Source organism: Sorghum bicolor, chromosome 1, assembly GCF_000003195.3.
Source record: "Sorghum bicolor cultivar BTx623 chromosome 1, Sorghum_bicolor_NCBIv3, whole genome shotgun sequence".
NCBI classification, from domain to species: domain Eukaryota; kingdom Viridiplantae; phylum Streptophyta; class Magnoliopsida; order Poales; family Poaceae; genus Sorghum; species Sorghum bicolor.
Window position 1 is genome coordinate 2,955,969 of NC_012870.2, and position 20,751 is coordinate 2,976,719.

At 43.9% G+C, this 20,751-nt stretch overlaps 3 protein-coding genes across 3 annotated transcripts; 2 read left to right on the forward strand and 1 right to left on the reverse strand.

The window, feature by feature from the left end:
- On the forward strand, positions 232 to 3,280 carry LOC8057071 (transcription elongation factor TFIIS). The gene is made up of 2 exons (XM_002463609.2): positions 232 to 517; positions 1,957 to 3,280. Exons 1-2 carry the CDS (start codon positions 362 to 364, stop codon positions 2,905 to 2,907), a joined length of 1,107 nt encoding a protein of 368 aa, XP_002463654.1. The 5' UTR covers positions 232 to 361; the 3' UTR covers positions 2,908 to 3,280.
- On the forward strand, positions 7,352 to 8,497 carry LOC8057072 (ethylene-responsive transcription factor CRF4). Its single transcript, XM_002463610.2, has one exon. It carries the CDS (start codon positions 7,551 to 7,553, stop codon positions 8,271 to 8,273), a length of 723 nt encoding a protein of 240 aa, XP_002463655.1. The 5' UTR covers positions 7,352 to 7,550; the 3' UTR covers positions 8,274 to 8,497.
- LOC8057073 (KH domain-containing protein SPIN1) lies at positions 10,579 to 14,719 on the reverse strand. Its single transcript, XM_002466170.2, has 7 exons — positions 14,374 to 14,719; positions 14,121 to 14,209; positions 12,831 to 12,979; positions 12,449 to 12,565; positions 12,232 to 12,348; positions 11,661 to 11,804; positions 10,579 to 11,182 (listed from the first exon to the last, which is right to left on the reverse strand). Exons 1-7 carry the CDS (start codon positions 14,451 to 14,453, stop codon positions 11,039 to 11,041), a joined length of 840 nt encoding a protein of 279 aa, XP_002466215.1. The 5' UTR covers positions 14,454 to 14,719; the 3' UTR covers positions 10,579 to 11,038.

The following is a 20,751-nucleotide window of genomic DNA, read 5'->3' on the forward strand; positions in this document are numbered from 1 at the left end:
ACAAGACGTCCGAACATGCCTGAGGCTAGCAGTTCACCTGTCATCTAGGACTCCAGGAGCAGGATCCTGGATTCTACCAACTTTCCGGCCACGTGTCGCCTCCTGGGCCGTCCGATCGATGTCGTTCCAGAACAATCCGCCTCCGAATCAACGGCGGGTTCTGACAAGCCGCTCGCGCCGTTAGCCGCTTGTTCGCTATAAAGGCCTACCCTCCCCCCAGGTCCAACCTCTTTTCTCTCTCCTCCTGCCTCCGGCTCCACGCCACACACAGGATAGCGAGAGCGGCAGGGACGGCGGCGCCGAGCTAGGGTTTTGATCCGGCCTCGCCGGCCAGAGGCTACGCCGCCCCGCCGCCGAAGCCATGGAGAGGGAGCTGCTGGAGACGTTCGATGCGGCCAAGAAGGCGGCCGACGCTACGGCAGCGGACGGCGACTCGCCGGAGGCTGACCGCTGCCTCGACGCGCTGCGCCGGCTGCGCGACATACGCGTCAACACCGACATCCTCGTCTCCACGCAGGTCAGCGGCCGCCCGCCTCGATTAGATTGATTGATTGATTTTGTGGCGGAGAAATCGACTCTCGTCTTGTCGTTCCCGGCGGATGCGTGCGGCGGTGGCAATCTCACCGTGAGCGATATGGGTCTTGGCGCATTGAATTTGGGTCTCCTGTAGATATGGTTCGTCGAATCGACGGCCTTTTTCCCTTCTCTCTTTAAAGACGACGTCGGGGAGACGCGAAGAACAGGGCCTTCGTTTGGAATTAGATCTCGTGGGTTCCTGTCCCTATTTGGGGTGGATAGGTATATGATATATTCTCCTTTTCTGCACATTTTTTATGTTATTTGTTAGAAAGCTCCCAGTTTTAGGAATTTTTGTAGGCAGGAGCAGGTGGCTGGGATTTTTCAAATGACACAGTTCGTGCCTGATAGATATGCCTTGTGTTGAGGTTTGCCTGGTCGATATGGAAATTTCATCACTTTTTCCTCTTGGTATTGGTTTAACCTGACTTGTATTCTGCAAACAGTAGTGGACTAGTTTTGTTCCAGGCACCAACTTTTGTTCAGTCTGTGATTCAATATCATAGTCAATCCACTGTTGGACATGAATGCACAATGGCTTGTATTTGATTCAGTTCAAGTGCGATATTCTGATTTGGCGGGAAAGAAGCGAGGCAAACGGTTATTTTGTCGTTTACGGATTTTGTGGAATCTAGTTGTAATGCATATTTTTGAGTTTTTTGTTAGAGGGCTTCCAGTTTTAGCAACGTTTGTAGGAAGGGATAGGTGGCTGGGATTTTTTAAAGGACACAGTTCGTGCCTGACAGATATGCATTGTGTTGAGGTTTGCCTCCTGAATTTGCTGAACTCTGTGGTGGTCGATATGGAAATTTCATCACTTTTTTTTGGTATTGGTTTAATCTTGACTTGTATTCTGCAAATAGTAGTGGACTAGTTTTTGTTCCAGGCACCAACTTTTGTTTAGTGTGTGATTCAATATCATAGTCAATCCACTGTTGGACATGAATGCACAATGGCTTGTATTTGATTAAGTTCAAGTACAGGATTCTGATTTGGCGGGAAAGAAGTGAGGCAAACGGTTATTTTGTCGTGTGCGGATTTTATGGAATCTAGTTGTAATGATTTTCAGATAAAGAAGTTACTGGAATCTTGTTTTGTCGTTTGCGTATTTTGTCGGGAAAGCTTGTGGAACATTAATCGTTTCAATGTGCCTAATATGGTTCCTTTTATTACAGTATATAGTTGCCTCTGATTTTGGAAGCCAGTTACTCGATTTAAACTTCTTTATATTTTTGGTAAAGCAAATGTCAAGTGTTGAACTTTTGCTTTCTATTTGGCCTGCTTACTGTTTGTTAAGATATTTATATATTGGTTCCAGTTTAGTATTTTTTTATGCCGCTTATTAGGTTGCAGTCCTTACATGGTATGCTTTTTTGTCAGGTTGGCAAACGTCTCCGACCCCTTACTAAGCACCCTCACTCAGGCATCCAGGCGGTCGCTGCAGACCTTTTTGGGTACTGGAAAAAGGTTGTCCTTGAAGAGTCAGGAAAGAAAAATGGTGGCTCAGAGAATGAAAGATCAAGTGACTCTTCTGGAAAGGTTGAGAAGGTGAGACCCATGAAGGTTGAAAAGAATTCTGCATCAGCAAGCATGAAGGTTGAGAAAAGAGATGTGGATGTTAGGGGTCAGAAGCCTGGCAGTGTCAAAGTTGAGAAGACCGCTAGCAATGGTTCCAGAACTCAATCTGTGAAGGTCGAAAGGGTATCCAAAGAAGTCAGTAGAACTCCAGATGCAAAGAAGCCAGCATCCACCCCCAGCGGTGCCCCAAAGCTTACATCTCTTGTCAAATGCAATGATCCTACTCGAGATAAAATCCGGGAACTACTTGCTGAAGCTTTTGCAAAGGTTTCCAGAGAGACTAGTAATGATGACCGAGATGAAGTGAGAAACATCTTGGATGAAGTTGATGCATGTGACCCATACAGAGTTGCTGTGAAAGTAGAGTCTGCACTATTTGAGAGGCTTGGACGTTCCACTGGGGCTCACAAGACAAAGTACAGGTCAATCATGTTCAACCTGAGGGCTGAAAACAACACTGATTTCCGGAGAAGGGTTCTTATTGGTGAAGTGACGCCAGAGGGGCTTCCAGACATATCTCCTGATGAGATGGCTAGTGATGCAAGGAAGCAAGAGAATATGCAGATTAAGGAGAAGGCTCTGTTTGAGTGTGAGCGGGCAGGAGCTCCAAAGGCAACGACGGATCAGTTCAAGTGTGGCAGATGTGGTCAGCGGAAGACAACTTACTATCAGCTGCAGACTCGGAGTGCCGATGAACCAATGACGACATTCGTCACGTGTGTGAACTGCAACAATCATTGGAAGTTCTGCTGAGTGGCAGCCTGCTAAAATGTTTGCTTAGTTGTGCTGAGCACCATTCTGTTGTGTGCTCTGTTAGTTAGCTCTGTGACTCAGTTCGACAGGGCAGGCTGAACTTAGTTTTTTCTAAGCTAGGAACCGTTATCCTCTTCCTCTGTTAGTCGCTCTTTGCGATCCTGATTCGTTCAGATTGTACTAGTTGAACGCATAAATGTTGTTGACTTGATCATATCATCAACAGCTGTACCCTTAAAGTTTTGGATGGCTATGTGGTTCATTGTAAATGTGATCGTGTGGTTTTACAGTTGTAGTCATGTACTCGTGGATGTTGGATATTGTAGTATTTTTGACAGCTCTGTTCTTCGGATATTCGGATGGAGTTAGAGTACAATCATGCCAAGTCAGATAAATACTAATGATTAGTGGTGCTCTGCTCCTATTTTGTTTCCATTGGTTCCGATGATGGTGGAGATTTATATCGGATGGTGCATTGATGCCGTGATGCTCTATCCCATTTCTATGCACCATCACCATGAAGCTACTTTGCACCATGATGTTCATGTCTGCTACTCTGCTCTGGGATTGATTGCTTCCAAAAAAAAAGAAAAAAAGAAAAAAAAGGTGCGTAGTCTGACGTTGCTGTTTCCAGAAAAGGTGTGACAGGAAGGGTGTCAACTGGACAGCCGGCGGCGGCGTGCTCGTGTGGAAACTGGAAACCCGCCGTACTGGCATATACCCGGGATCTTCCGACAAGAGAACAAATCTGATGCTCTTCACGGTGCAGAGAGGAAGGAACTGTAGCTGAAAACGGTGCGTCCGCTCGCCCTTTTTTTTAATAACTGGCATATATTAATTTAACAACATCTTACATGTAGAATGTTACATGGCTTCCAGCTTTACAGTCAAGAGTGCCATTTGTATGGGGCACTGATCAAGGTGCCTATGATGGGCAGCATTACAAGAAACACACAGTGGATACAGAATTAGAATTTGAAAGCTTGATGAGCCAAAGCAGTGGCCGTGGAGTTCATTGCCCATGGGATTTTGTGAACCTTGAATTGGGAATCCTTCATAGCTTGCAAGAAGGTAGCAGCGATGCTTTTGATGTTCCAGTGAGGTGGATTGGAAGGATCTGTGAAGAAGTTGTATGAGGTGGGTGTTGAGTCTCTCTGCAACCAAAGCAGCCAGGGTGATTGCTGCTGCTTCTGCCATTCAGAGTCTGCGGAGGGACGCTGAAGCTGTGCCTGAATGTAAAGGGCCAAGTTTGTTGATTCCAGCTGATGTAGGATGAGGTTGTGTTGTTCCTGAAAGGATTGCCGGAACGGGCGTCGTGTCGTGTGTATTTGCTGCCTTGTTGGTTCCTCCGTGAAGGGTGGTGCTCTTTCTGTCTTTCATGACCTGCATTTGAACAGTAGGTACCTTGGCTGGTTTGTGCAGCTCGCCATTAGTTTGATATCTGCTCGAGTCCTGAGCCCCTAATCATTAAGATTTAAGAGCAGTCACGCTCACGCCCATGCCTATATTGTTTCAAACAAGGAATCAAGCTGAGACCACCTAAAATATAATTTTACCATGCTTTCAACGCACATGCCTGCTCCAAACTAAAAAAAAAATTGAATCGATTTTTTTTTATACTATCCGTTTGGATTTTGGCTAACTTTTCATCCAAAAATGGAACTTTCAACCAAACCCATTGATTCTAGGTTGAAAATTTAACTTTCCCGATCTTCTCACTTAAGTAATTGTTCCTTCTGAATCTATTTTTAAATTTATTCATTCAGCATATTGCCTTGCACTCCCGGACGACGGCAGTGCAAGGCAAGCAGGGCGGCCGATGGGAAAACGGCAAACCAAGGCTCCTTCGCCGTCGTTCTGCGCCGCCTCCCGTTCGTGCCGTCGTCCATCCGCGCCGCTGCCATTCCGTGAGACCGTGATTTGCCAGAAAGCACGCAACGTCAGCACCTCGCCGCGCCCTGCTGGATCTTCTCCTGGTATAGATTTTTTTTTTCCCTTGCATCTCCTTCCTCCCTAATACTGATTCTTAGAGTCATGTTTCATGAACTCAATTTTATTTGTTTAAGACACAGTTAGTTGGCTATGTCAATACTACGGAAGATTGATAAGTTGCATATATCATGTGTCCTAATTGCAAACTATCCTCTTTTGAACAAGAGTTACATAGATCATGCTTCTTACAGTTACTGCATGCATCGGCTGTGTGATCTAACATTATAAGCAAAACATTTCAGCTCTAATCAATACTCTATGTTTGTTTGAATAATAATATTTGGAGAGTAGGTGGTGCCATTGGCAGCATATTCACTAAATCCATGATCTAAAGGGATAATATATTTCCTCAATTTAAGACAATGCGCCGTACAATCATGACACATGCTGAAGGGAGGCTTTTGTACTAATGTGCGTTGTGCTCGTGAAGGGAGGCTTCTTCAGACTATGCTGAATTCTGCGTTGTGCTCAGTTCGCAAATGCTACTAGCTACTTGTGCACTCAAATCACCATGGATATAGAAGGGGATGAAGGAAGGTTAGTGTTGTCAATTCTGTAGATCCTTTGCTCTCTATTAATAATTAACGTTTTTGTCAAGAAGGTAACATTGCTATCACTATTTGTCTGCATACTGACGAAATCACCCTGGATATAGAGGGGGAGGAAGGAAAGGTTAGTGTTGGCAATGTTGCAGAACTGAAATCGCCCTGGATATAGATGTTGAAGTACAAGGAGAATGAATCTAAAGACAACATTCCTGAAGATATATAAAAACTTCTTAGGCATGTGAGGATTAGGGGGCTTCAAAAGATATAATAGCCATGATGTTAGGAGTATTTTGCGATGCTACTCTTTAAGCATATCTGCTATGGACTCAACAATACAATAACTCATCATCAATCTCTTTTGGCATGAATCTTAATCTATCACACTGTTTAATTTATTTTCAATAAGTATATTGTTTTTTTTACTGTAGCGTTAGTATGGACATGCTGCTAGTATGAAGAAATGAGAAATTATAGCTATGGACATACTGTAGCCAAATATTCCAAGCCACTGTAATTATAGCAGTTGCAAATTCAGAGCCATGCATGTTGATGTATGTGGTATTGCTCAAATGTCAGTAAAGCTGCATCTATATTTATCTTCAAGTTTATTATCAATCCTAAGTGAACAAGTGATGTACAAGCTTGAGTTGCATGAAGGCATATGAAAAGCATGTGTTCAATATTTTCTTCTTCATTGATCTTTCGAAAAAAGATCTTCATTACCGTCATAAGGATAGGAGGCAATTAGATGTATTCACTTATGTATGTACATATGGAGTAGCTTTTTGACAATTTTGTGTAGTCTATTTTAGCTACCACAACTCTATTTCATCGTGTTGCACCTTTTAACACGTGCGAAACAACAATTACTACTTTTAATGCATAGCAAGCAATATCCTTTACACCTTGCAATGCATGGAATCAAAGATCGAGGCATACTAACATTTAGACTCGGACGTAGGTTACATGCATAACTTTTGGCGGGTTTGAAGCCTTTTGCGTGTGCTTTTATTTTTTTTTTACTTCCATGTCTAACTTGATCGAATGAATGTAGTGTCATCCTTTCACGTTGTGCTTTTATTTGCTCTAACACAAGAGTCATGTGCATGTATATACTGGTTTGCACTTCTCGTTTTTTTTCTATCACAACTCTAGTTTCCTCGAGTTATGCTTTCCCTTTTCTAAAACCACTAAAAAATTATGCCATGCAACTTTAGAGTAAAACAGATGACTAAAAAGTTGTGCATAAATATGTACACCTATTACACTATACACGTATCTCCACATTTCTTTGGACAAAAGGCTATCTTATAGATATATTATCTTTTTGAACTCTATTATAGATATATTATTCTAATAACTAAGAGCAACTCCAAGAGCCTCGGTAAAACCTTCCGTGAATTTCGTTTTAGCGTTTTTCTGAAAAAATCAGCTCTAACAGTCTCGGTAACACGATCGCCAAAAGGCCGAGTATGCTATCCCGTCTTTGTCGCTCGGTAGATTTGGATATCAAGGATCGCTCGTCATCTGCATTTTCCTCATGTTTGACCGTCCACCGGAAGCATGCGGGCCCATAATCTTTTCATACAGGACACTAGCCTCACATCAGTATTGTCTCAAATCTAAAATAGAGAGCCTAATTTAGACAGGCTGTTGCGGAACACATGTTTTATGGTCTATAAAAATTTAAAGAGCTAATTTAGAGATCTAAATTTATATAAGCTCTTGAAGTTGCTCTAAAACAGATTGCACTTCACTCCTACTGTATCCCTTAACCGGAACCAAAATATCCGAGAATATCCTCAGCCGGAACTCCTGAACCAGAGATTCCACCTGATGCGGCGACACTCCAACGGAAAATCCCGAAACTACCCCTCCGCCGTTCTCCTTTTAGTCCCCACCCGATCAACGCAATTCCCCTTCGTCTTCCCGCTTCCACCGCAAGCCCCACAGGTCTCTCTCGCCGCCGCACAAGCTCGTGTAACCCTAACCCTAAAACACTTTACACTCGCCTCCAACCCCACGCTCCCATGGAGGGGCGCGGAGGCTAAGCGTAGCCAACCCCTAAACCATATCCCCATGGATTGAGCGGATTCCCAAGGCATGGGTACAAACCCTCTCCTGCAAGAGCTAGCCGCTGTGGTAGTGGCGGCGGCGGATTCTGAACCACCACGGCCGCGGCCGCGCGTGGTGCGGATCCTAGTGCACGATGCTGACGCCACCGATTCGTCCTCCAGCGAGGATGAGGCGCGGCCGCCTCCTCGGCGGAGGGCGAGGGGTGGCAACAGCAGCGTCGGCGTGAGGCGCCACGTTATGGAACCGGCCGGAGCAAGCTCGTCCGTTCGGTTCCGTGGCGTCCGTCGGAGGCCGTGGGGGCGCTGGGCTGCGGAGATCCGCGACCCGCACAGCCGCCGCCGACTGTGGCTCGGCACCTTCAACACCGCTGAGGAGGCTGCCAACGCCTACGACGCTGCGAACATCCGCTTTCGCGGTGCCAGCGCCCCTACCAACTTCCCTGCGGCCAGCTACTCGCCGCCTCCAGAGCCAGCCAAGCCTATCATCTCGCTGACTCCTGAACCCGGAAAGGTGATAACCTTACCACCGGTACCTGTGAAGCAGACCTTCCCTCTGCAGGTGAAGGAAGAGGGTGGGAGCCGTGACGGCCAGGTCAAGGGAGGTAGCTCGGAGGTCAAGGCCCTTCCACCCAAGCGGGTGTGGGAGATGATCCCCAGCAAGCGCCAGAAGTATCCGGGCTGTGCTGATGGCTCTGGCCTGCGTGCCATCCATGCTGCCTCCCTCTATGTGGAGGAGGTTGGTGGGGCCTGATGGCCCAAGTATCCGCAATTACTATTGGTAGAGGTTTCATTGTCTATCTCCGGGGATTATTAGAACTTGGTACTGTATTATTTTGGTTAGTGTTAAACTGTTGATGTCAAAACCTATGACTCTGGTTGTGTAATGATCGGTGGTGATCTAATAATGTATATATGGTGACATTTGGTACTATGTTCCTGATCTATGTTATGCAATGTGCGTACTTGAATGTGGAATCAAACCTGTCATATAGTAGTACAATCTAGATCCCTTGACATCAATGGTTATATCATTTGAATTATTTGTCTGGTGCGTGCATGTCTGGTTCGCGGGCTTTTTTTCGGTTATTACCGTTATAGTGTAATTAAATGTCTTGTCGTATCTGTGCGTGTTAGTATCTGTGTATATTCCTGTTACATTCAATGGATTCCTTATTCCTCTTACATTCAATGGCTTGCTAGAATTTTTGTTTCTTGGTGTCATGTCCGGATTATCCTTCGTGTTCAATCATTACTTGTTCTGCTACTCCTAGTCTCTTTGTTTGGCAGGTGTCTGTAAACTCCTAGTCTGTTTTTGTTTGACATAGTTCCTCTTACATTCAATGGCTTTTTAGAATTTGTTTCTTGGTGTCATGTCCGGATTATACCTTGTGTTCAACCATTACTTCCTAGTATCTGCATCTTTATATTAATAATGTTCTGCTACTCCTAATCTCTTTTTGTTTGGCGGGTGTCTGTTACAGATTTGACAGGTGTTAAATAATGTTCTGCTACTCCTAGTCTTATTTTGTTTACCAGGTGTCTGTAAACTCCCAGTCTGTTTTGTTTGGTAGATGTCTGTTACAGGTTTGGCAGGTGTCTGTGTTACAGATTCACTTCTTATTCTTGGATGAATAATCTGCCTAAACCCTCTATTTGGTACATATTCACTTTCTTGTTTCTGTACTATATGAAGAGTTATATAAGCAAATTGCATCTTATGTTAAGCATAAGATCTGGTCATTCAGCATAATTAGCATGTGCCCTTCTAGAACTGCTCTGATTCTTAGTGCCATGGTCAAGGAAATGTTTTCTTTGTTTGGCGCGTTCGGAATACAGAATACTGTTGTTTTCTGTTGGCTGAGGCCTGCGGGGTTGAACTAAGATTTTGGTACGTGGTTGCTGAGATAAGCATGGTTTGTGGAGCTTTCTTTAAATACGCACGTGCACGTCTGTATCATCTGTTTTCTATATATATTATACAGGGACGGTTGTTTTCTATATATCTGTTTTACCTGCACGTTGCACGAGGTCTATTAAATATCTGTTTTCTATAAACATCTCTTGAAGTTATGGAGATATCGTTTGCATTTGCACTTCAGGAAATGATTGTCAATTGATCTTGAGAGCACCTATAGCTTACATTCTTATTATATACTCTGATATTATTTACAGTTCAGTAGTTTGACACTTCAAAATGATGGTTGATCTTGAGCGCGCCTATAGCTTACGTTCTTTTGTATATGCACCTTGTATCATATACAGCTCTTGTTTGAGAAAGATTTTATTTTACTTAACTGGCATTGATTCGCAACAACTTTGTATGCTATAGCTCTTCTCCTGAGTTACCATGTATGTATGTACACACATGCCTTTGCTGAGTTTCGTTTTTACCAAGCACCGAACAGAACAGAAACCTCAGCAGACAAATTTCTGGACAGCTGAACACGCTACAGTTTGCATAATGGGCTGCCAGGCCTGACACTAGCAAAGAAGAAACTGTTGCCATGAGCCATGGTCTTCAGAGCCTACAGTTCTTCGGACCATGCCCTGTGCTGTGCAAGTGTGCAACACCAATACCGTTGCATACCAGCCATCGTTTTCGCCGTCAGAGCACCACTGCCTTCCTGTGCCCCAGGAAGCCAACAACATCACGCAGGCCATGTTACACAAATATAATCGAGTGGAGCCAAACATCCCTGAATGAATCGCCTAAAAATGTGCTGAAAGGCTGAAATTGCTCCAGTAATGTGGATCTTACAATAATGTGGATCTTACAGTGAAGAACAGAGGATGGTATCTTATAAACTACTCCCTCCGTTTCAAATTATAAGATGTTTTAACTTTTGTAGATACATCACTTTTACTATGTATTGACATATTACTATGTATCTAAATATGGTGTACATCTAAGTGTATAACAAACACTATGTATCTAGAAAAATCAAAACGTCTTATAAATTAAAATGGAGGGAGTACTAGGCATAGGAAATCACGGATTGTGGCATTTCAGGAATTTAAGGTTCACGGTCCCAGTGAGCAAGCAAGATACCATAAGGTAATACAAAGCTGATGGTCCTTTTTTATTTTATTTTATTATTTTTATTTTTATTTTTATTTTTGCAACTCCATAATGTTAAAGGTTATAATACAAGGTCAATAAAGCACCTAAAGCTCACATACTCAGGCCTCTCTAGTTTATCATGCAGTTTGCAGTTAACCAGCATACCACCAGTCCACCACATACTAGGGTTAACCGTCAATAACAAATAGAACGAATGTTCTAGACCATACAACAACCAAACGCTGGACCCAACCAACGATCAGCGACTATCTCATCTTCCCAGCAGTTCCCCCTGTCTGAAGGGTGAAAACTAGCTGATACCGGACTCCGCTAGTGAAGGCACATTGCTTCCTTCACGCATGCCCATGGCAAACATTGCCCAAAGGCATGGCGTTTCCCACGACGACAGCATAACACAAGTGGACAGGGCCAGGTAGGAGAGCATAGTTGTTCCTCTACTGGCCTGTCTTCGCACGTTTCATCCCACCATTACTGAATGGAGAGACACTCCCAGGATGAGGGCTGTCCTCTCTCAGGGTTGAGTTTAGCATTGCCAGCTCCCTGAGCTGTTGCCTTTTGTAGAAATCTTGAGACTCATCCTGCAGCAGATACCAATATGATCTTGTAAGTCATAATATATAGAATTTTTCAATAATTCAGAAGCGATTATACACATGTACAAATATATATACAGGTTCAGATTCAGAACAGAACAAGTAAAAGAATCAGATCAATAAACGGTAGGCAAAGTACATGAAAAAAGTTATGTGAGAAGTGTGGAGTAGTAGTTAAGTCACCGGTGTTTTTTTCTCACCTAGGCATGAATGATATGGCAGGTGTAAAGGATCTTCACTTTTTTTTTTCTAAAAAAATCTATGTTATGTTAAACTCTCTGTCCCACATTTAAATTGGTACTTTTAGAATAAGACCTAGCCTAACAAAAATGTATCTCCCAAGTTGAGGTACAGACATGTTCCAGTGGGCAGCAGGAAGGTGTGTCATACAATAATCTAGCAGATATAGATATATGATGTGCACACAGAGTAATAGGATTCATACAAATCAGAAATCACTCACCACTGGTTTAAGCAATTCTTCTATAATCTCCTGTGCATGTCTCAATCTTGCATCGATGATACTGGCAGGGAACTCAGCCTCTATCAAGATATGCAGCGGATCACTCAGGTGCTCATAGCCTGGTTTCCCTCGTAGTTTGTCCTCCTTGAAAAATCATAAAGCCATGTAGGTAAAGCTTGTTGCAATGAAGCAGAAACAGGAAAGGATAGGCAAAAACAGAGCAATAAAACATATGTCTGATCAGCAGGATCAAATAGAGATAGAAGAACAATTTATGCTAGTGGCAAGGGAATGATAGGTAAGCCAGGCTAGAAGTACATTGCACAATGTTGTAAAAGTAATTGATTATATTGCAGAGAAACCATGAACACTTGTAGGAAAGATACTGTTTAGACACATGAGAGGTATTTCGATCACAGCATTAAAAGTTCAAGAAAACAAATTGGGATTCAAAGGCTCCCGAACAACATATTTGCCTGAGAGTTAAATAAGCAACAGGACTTTAATTTGGTGGATGTAAAAAAGAACAGAAACTTTTAGTTTAAAAAAAAGGAACAGAAACTTCTCTTACCTTCCCTGGATCTTTGATGGAACCCTTTCCTCTAATGAAAACACGACACCCAGTGGATGCTTCTACGCGCTTTAGAGAATTACCTCTAGGTCCTAAAATGCGTCCCACAAAATTGAACTGGAACAGAAGAGAAGAATATATCAACAAAAGGCTTAAAACAGCTCAATGGTTCTTTTGTGTGAACTTCAAGAGAAACTGCACAAGTTGGAGGGCATACATTCGGATAAGAATCAACTGGAACCTCCAGACGAAGAATCTTCTTTACAACATGGGAGCTAGGACTTGGTGGTGCTCCTTGCCAGTCCATGCTAGTTCCTTGAGGAAAACCTAATCTCTTTTGAATTGTTCATAAAGGCGAAAGAACATAATTTATCAGTATTTGTGAAACACACACACACACTGAATGCCAGTACATCTTGCATGTAATTTCCATATTAATTCACTATGACTCTGAAATATCATTGCCAATTACAAGAAGATATGTGGTTCATCTTTATCAATGACAAGGGCCAGGCCTCCCAAAGGAAAAAGCACATCCATTTGTGTATGAAGTACAGAAGAGTCACCCATTTGATTGCAAATATATTCTGAAGTGTTACCTCTTGTAGTCCACTCCAAGGACTAAACCCATTGCCAGGGAGATTAGCTCTAGGGTTTGGAGAAGACATCGGACTAGGACTTCTAAACCGATGCCTGTCGAAATCGCCAAATCCATGGTTGTGGACAATGCTTGATACCCGCATAATCTCTGAGTGTACAACAAAGGTCAGAACTCAGAACATAATCTCTGGGTGTACACTGAAGGTCAGAACTCAGAAGATCATTTCATTTATATAATAAAAAATAGATAAGTCATTGATTAGAACTAGGCTAACAGAGGTCAGAAGATGACACTCCCACTACACCATGAGAACCAACAAGAAAAAAATTTATTAGCAAATACCAAGAATGTGCATATAAATCACCTTACTATGCCTGCAATATACAGATGGCCTCTTAGCTATAAGGAAAATTGTTTTTACAGGATGGTCCAACCAAATAACACCGAAGTCAATCAATGGACACTTGATCAGTCAATGCACTATTCAATCTACAAGGTTAAAATAAAGGGAACCCCCCTAAAAGACTGGTCTGGTAATATGCATTGAACACAAAGAGTAGAGTAAGCTGACAGAGCACAATTACCCATTAAAAAAAGGCATTTCAATGCAAAAACAAAGGCTCCAGCATTTCCAGCATTAGCAATAGGAAAAAACTGTATTATAGGAAGCGCAATTTCGTTCACAAAAAACTGTTCATAATAGGTCAGAAATTTTGTTTCCAATAAGTAAAGTAGTTATGTGTATGCTGTGTGATATTGATTCATCCTCTTGCTGGTACTGTGCAGTGGAAAACATATGATGATCACCACCAAAACATCTAACACTAGCACAATACAGGAGCTTAATTTGTCATTGCTTTTGTGTGCTTCTGTTAAGATCAACTACAATCTTCAATCCTTTGAAGCATACGAAATATCAATGGACCATAAGCCACAACTGTTTCGACCAAGAAGTTGACCTCAACCATCAACATTATAGATTATAACAGTCAGATCGATCAGCAAGGTGGCATTATCTCCCAGAAGTCCGATCATCTATTCTAACCAATGGATTAAGCTTGGCAATACAAATCTAAACCGACGAAACATAAGGAATAGCGAGGACCAAAGATCATAAGCATAGAAGTAGAATCCAATGCCAACCAAACTGAGTACTCATCCAAGCATTGGGGGGCATCAGTCCCCAATTCATGATTGCAGATGAAGAGCTCACTCGTAACTAAAGAGAACTCTCATCGGGCATTCTGGGACTGCAGGAAACAACAAGGCGGAGATCAAAGGATCTCACCTTGGCTCAGCAGCTTGTTGCATATGGGCAGCACCTGCATGAAAGGCCCCAGCTTCTGGTGTTCGGCCAGCAGCTCGGCCAAGTACTGACTGCACAAGAAACCAAACAAACCGATGAATCATCACTCATCAGTGTCAAAGCTATCACAGTATCATCAATCGATTGAACCAAACAAGAAAAGGGGGGCAAAGAAGCAATCTTGGCATCAGCAATCGCTGAACAAAACAGGGAAGAAATCCATGCGCCGCTCTACCTATCAACATCCGGATTGCTTCTAATCTGAGGGGAGAGGTTTCGCGCAGGGGAGAACCCCTGGCCGTAGAGCCCCGACATGGCGGCGGCTCTGGCGAGTGAGGGTTGCAATCGAGGATGAGGCGAGGTGACTGAGATGGATGGATACGTAGCCCAGGAAGTGGAGGCGAGGCGAGGAGATGGTGTGCGCGGTGTGGGGTGGTAGGAAGAGAGGTAAAAAGGCTCGCTGCTTTAGGGTGCAGCCTGCAGAGCAGCCAGCGTAGGGGGGAGGAGAGAGAGGAGAGGGGTTGGCAGGCAGCCCCCCCTGCCGCTCTGGAAACCCTTCTCTCTCTCTTCAAGGTTGCAACACGACACCGATGGAAATTTGGATCAAAACAAAATACAACAATAAATGGGAAAACATGAGAAAAACGCCTCTTCCTGTTTTCTTGAGTCACGTCAACAAGTCTATGTCTACAAGTTTGCTGCACCCTGGTTTTCCTATTTGTCAAAAATATAAATCTTTTTTTCTTTCTCTGAAAGGCATGCGTGGTGCCATCACCGCCGCGTAATATATTTCTGGCTCGCTAAACTGGTTCTAAAAATATATAGTGCTTTAAGGTAAAACTTGCAGTTAAACTCTCAATGTGAAATATGACATAACTCTTGTGTGGACTTTACAGGTACTGCTTGTATATACATGAAGTGTTTTTTTTTTGTCGCGCATAGGTAGAAACCTTGTTTTCTAATGTGGTGACACCGTATGCGACAAATAAAACATGTCACTATTTAAGTTTGCGTGATATGTAGTTATATCTACCTGTAAATTAGTCATCATGGCGTATAGACTTTTGTTGTGTATAAGAAAAATAACATCTTTTGTGTTTTAGCATCACGGAAATTGTTTGTTGCGCATATACACACGATATCTTAAATTCATAACTCATAACTATATTTGTTCGCATATATACAGCCCAAGTATTTCAAATTTCTAAGGGCAAGAATTCCCAAAGATTTACCAACGCAAGACAATTGTGTATCTTTTCTAGCATTTTATAATGCCCCTCACAGTTTATACTGAAATGCCCCCCTTGTTTTGTTTTCTCAAAACATTCATGCTTTATTGTGTGTCTTAATTATGTGTGATCCAACAGCTGGAAATCATGGACAAGCCAGCAAGCTCTAACGGCACTGTTCCTAAAGCTGTCCATTTTTGTCATTAGAGCAAGCTCCAAAGCCCCCTTTCCCTGGCTTTCAGTTTGCATCCAGTACATGCGTGGGAATTTTTCCTGATAATAACTCAAATTTGGCTGTCAAGCATTTAATTAGTGGGCATGGGCCCTCATGACCAAGACTGTACCCGGATTCTTGACCGGTAGTTAGTATTTGCACCGTCCAGCAAGCAAAGCCACGAGGAAACTTTCATGTTACTATTTTAACCACGTACGTAGAGGCCCACACAGAGATGGGGGAGTATCACCATTTTCCTCGGCAAATTGTGTCGGTTGCTGGTGAGCATGGTTGTCGCTTTCGGTACACAGCAGCGCAAGGGGGAGGAGTAGCTTGTAGAGCTAGAGTGAGCCATTGTGTGGTGGATACCATGCAGAGCTTTCCAGGCCATTGATAGCGAAAAAAAAATGTACCCATCTATTGCTTGCTGCTCAGAAAAGAAATAAACAAATTGTACTCCATGCATCCTATACATAGATGTATTAGACAGCATATGGAATCGAGAGTTGACCACTTACTTGAGATTTTTTTAAGAAAAAAATAAAGTCATAAAAAACTAAATCTTAAATCATTAACCAGGAGATAAAAATTGTCTATAAAGCAACCAATCTTTCTCAAAAAGAATCACAATAATGTATTCCTTAGTAAAGTCAATAACAAAATCAATAATCCCCCACCTGATAAGAAAAATCAATAATCCCCCTAAGAACGCAACCTTCCAAATTTCCAACGCAAAAGAGTCACAATATAGAAAATCTTTACTCGGTTAGGGTGGATAAATAAATGTACCCAGCACATCCCTCTCTAAGCCATTAGTAACTACGGATTACTCGAATTAGCTAGCAATGCAGAAAAGTGGCCATGAATGCTTCCTTTCTTTGTTTCTTCCAAATTGGAGAAAAGGAGTTGTTCGTTCGTCGACTCTAGCTAGCCATTTGGCACAGAACGGTGGACCACACTAGCCAGCCAACTGACAGAGGCAATACAAAGTGTTCTGCCCACAGGAATAATAACATACTCCGTATATAAATAGCAAAGAAAAACTGGTGAGTATACTTAAACGTGTAATGAAAATAGAAGCATCGGCAACCGGTTTCTGTGATAAGTTGTTGTGATCTGGTTATCAAACTCTCTTAGTGTGTGTGTCTCTGAGCTGAAGTGAATGCAGTCAGTGGTGGTGCCACTGTTGTTGCCTTTTGTGTCATGACAAGTGATCTTTTTCAGTATATATGCGCTGAATTGGGTAAATAAAGAACAGGTGGAGCTGGAGTGTCTGGTAAGTCAGTAAAAGTTAATGATGTAAGCACCCTGATTTGAGATTTGGCTCTCCTTTTTTCTTCTTCCCAAACCCCAAGGCCCTGACTGTGACAAGAACCAGGTAAGCTGGATGCTCTGATCCGAGCATCAACTTTTGTGTTGGCCCTTTTCAGCTGCTGCTTTTTTACTCATCGGCCTTCACATGCGCCCTGCAGCTGCATGCATGCCATCATTCAGGACGATCAGAGAGAATGTACCAACAATGGCCTGCAACTGGCGTTTATACCTTGGGCAGTAAAAATATCAGGTTATCAAAGGGCAAGGTTCCGTTTTGAAACATGCACGGCGTTGAGCCGTTGACTCTACGCTGGAGGAAAGCAAGCCCTAGTAATGCTAGGCAACAGCGCAGGGAGTCAGGGACGGGACGGACACGGACACACAGCGCCGATCTTCACAATCTACGTACGTACTCCCACCTTCCACAAATACGAAGATAGCGAAACATTCGAAATTTATTTTAAAACTAAAAAGTATTTTAAGTGAATTAACTCATGTAAAAGATCAATTGCATATGTATCTACACTATTGATATATACCGCCTGACCTAAAATATGATAAATATAAGATCTCTCAACAATTAAGAAAGGGTTACAGTATCATTTGTTTGACACCATGATCTATCCTAAAATTTGTAGAAAACCTTCTATATCAGGACGAGGGGTATATTATAACAACACTAATAAAAAAAGATTAATTTTTCTTTCCTTTTTGTCCCTCATCCCACATCCCTCTCTCTCTCTCTCTCTCATTTGTCCGTATCTCACGCTTGTCATCCTCACGTTTTCAATCAAAATCCAACACAAAACCACGTTTTCAATCCAAATCTAGCACAATAAAAGTTCAAATACGAGACTATGTTTCGAATAGCGCATGTGCAACCATGATACATAGTTCGGTTTCAAGATATTTTAGATCAGATGACATGATCATTGTATAAGGGCATGTTTGGTGCCCGTCTACACACGCCACGCGCCGGCCGCCACACATTTTTGACAAGCCCGGCCGTGGCGGCAAAATAAACTGCATGCGCATGGCGAGCGCCGGCGGCGCCAAACCTTTGGTGGTGGCTAACCAAACAGGCGACACAAACATGGCGACTTCTAGCTGGGAACCAAATTAACGCGCCCCGAGTATGTGGGCCACAAGTGTGTACTGCTGTCCGTGTCTGTGTTATTTGTAACGGAATTTATAGCTCTTGTCTTGAGTACTGTGGTCTCACCTGGTTTTTGTACACACTTACTAGCAGCAAATTAAAGCAAAGCATGGCCACAGGCAAAAATAAACAAATACGCAACTGTCACGTCCGGCCGTACCACTAACCACGTTACTTAGCTGCGGCGTTTGTCCTGGTAATCTCCCTTTTCGGGACACCATGATTCCGTGGACCATCAGTGGAGGGGGGGCTTATATATATTATGATGACCCACATCCCGTTCCCGTCGACAATGCAGTGCAAGGCACGAGGAACGGCCGCGCGTACGACGTATGTACATGGGTGGTCGGCGCACCGCGCATGCAGGGGTTCCAGTCTTCCAGCGGAGGCCGGCGATTCGCGACGCGTCGCGTACAGCAGTATCCCGCATAGGATTCCGACGCCTGCCCCCGGTTGGAGACGGGCGGGCCGGGGGAGGCAGCGCACGTTGCCGCGCCCAGTGACTGACTGGCTGTGCCTGCTGCTGCCTCGCGCGCGCGCTCTCGCAGTCGATCGAGCTGCCGGTGCCGGACTGCCGGTGCTGGTGCTCGATCCCTCGCCCACGCGCGCTCGTGCGTGCGTGCGTGCGTGCGAGGGCATGCAGAGAGAGAGAGAGATCAGAGACGGCACCACCTACCGCACCTGCCCGCCTGCCGCGGGCGCACATGGCGGCGTCATTGCCCCGGCTAGCTGCATCCAATGCGCCCGCCCGCCCGCCCGCCCGCCCATTCGAGTACGTGCGTACCGGATCCATGGGTCGGTCGCAGTCGGAGTCGCAGCGATCTACTAGGCGCCAGATACGAGATGACAAAGATATCTACCGCGGTACGGCGCCTTCGCTGCGGGCATCTGTGTATCCTACCCTCGGCCGCACGCAGATGCGGCGGCAGCCGGCAGAGCATCGAATTCCTCTGTGCCTGCCTCCCCGACACCCCAACGGCAGCGCGCAGGCTGCTGCTGCTGCTGCTGCTGCTGCCGATCCGTCGACGCGGCGCTCCGGACAAACGCGCGCGGTGGATTGGCGTTTTCCCCGCCTTCCTCCCCTTTGTGACGGTGGCATTCACATTCACTCGTGGCCGTAGCATATGCGTGCATGCATGGCGAATTTGGCGATGCTTCCGGCCCGTGCCTGTCGACGCACGGAATGCTCTTCGGTCCACTCCACTCACGCTGTCACGCACCAGAGGTGGGTGGGTCTCACTGTCTCGAGAGCCCGATCGACAAGCTAAACAAACAGAAAAAAGCTAAACGACAACCGAGTGTGTGCGGTGCGGCCGGCGCGTCGTCTGCCTGACCGGGCGGCGCGCACGGGCCTGCTTGACCGAACAACGCGGACGGAGAGCTCCGGCATTCCGTCGGACATGTCCCGTTGCATTGCCTGCCTGCCTCCCTCACCATCGACGGCGCGCCGGCCGGCTGTTGCTGCTGCACCACCGAACACTCGAACAGCAACGCGCGCACACAGAATTTGTTACCTGTGGCCAATTTTTGTTACTGCAAGGTCGGTGCACTTGTCCAGCACGTCAGTGCAGCAGCGAAGGACGACGAGAAACCACAGATAAACCAAGAGGGTTATTCAACTTCGATTGGCTTAAAAGAAGACTCCATGATGCTTGACAAAGTATTTTGCTAAAGCTAGGTTAAGTAGGGGAAATGGGATATGCAAATAAAAAAATAATAATATCCCATAGTCTAGTTGTAGCACCTTGGTTGGCCACTTCTCAAACTACCATGGACATAGATCACGCTTGTGTTTCATTTTAGAAGAGGCAACTCAGGGGGTGTTTAGTTCTCTTTTTTTCTAAAAAAAAATGGATTTTTGACCATAATTTTGCAAAACGGAACTAAACATCATATAAATTTTTTAGCAAGAAGGTGGTTATTCTCCATTTTTTATTTTGGTCTCAAGAGGCAAAAAAAAAATCAAAAAAAACCTCAAGAGGCTCTCATGAGGGCAATAAATTCTGCATTTTGGATGAAACTAAATATGACCCTGAAAATTTTGCATTTTGCATTTCATCACTCCAAAGTAGTTGGCATTTTGTATTTTGGATTCCTTGGCGAACTAAACACCCTGTGAGGCTAGGAGTAGACTTCTGGTGTGGATTGTGATCCATACAAAGAGTGAGTGTATGGTGTGGCCCATGAGCTTGCACAATTGGTGAAACGATCTAGACATTCGGTGGTTTGGCGTGTTAGTGTGACGACCTATGTTGAGCGAATAGTTATCCATCTAGATTGCATTCTAAACTCTAAGTGATTAATAAAGCGCTCTCTCTCTCTCTCTCTATCTTCTTCTTCACAAAAAAGAAGAATGTAAAGTTTTTGCTAAAAGCTAGGTTTAGTGGGGAGAAAATGGAGCAAGAAAGTTTAAAAAAAGGCTCCATGAATGACAAAGTATTTGCTAAAGCTAGGTAGTAGGAAAAAATGGAGTATGCAAAATAAAAAAGAATGTTTTTTTTGCTAATGCTTAGTACTAATTATTTTTAAAGCTAGCTAGTAGGAAGAAATGAAATATGCAAATAAAAAAAGTTTTTTGGTTTTGCTAAAGCTTAGTTGGGAAAAATTGAACAAGCAATCAAAGGAAAAAAATGTATGTCAGAAGTGGGATTTGAACCCAAAAATTGAACAAGGAACTAAAAAGAAGAAAAAAGAAAAATA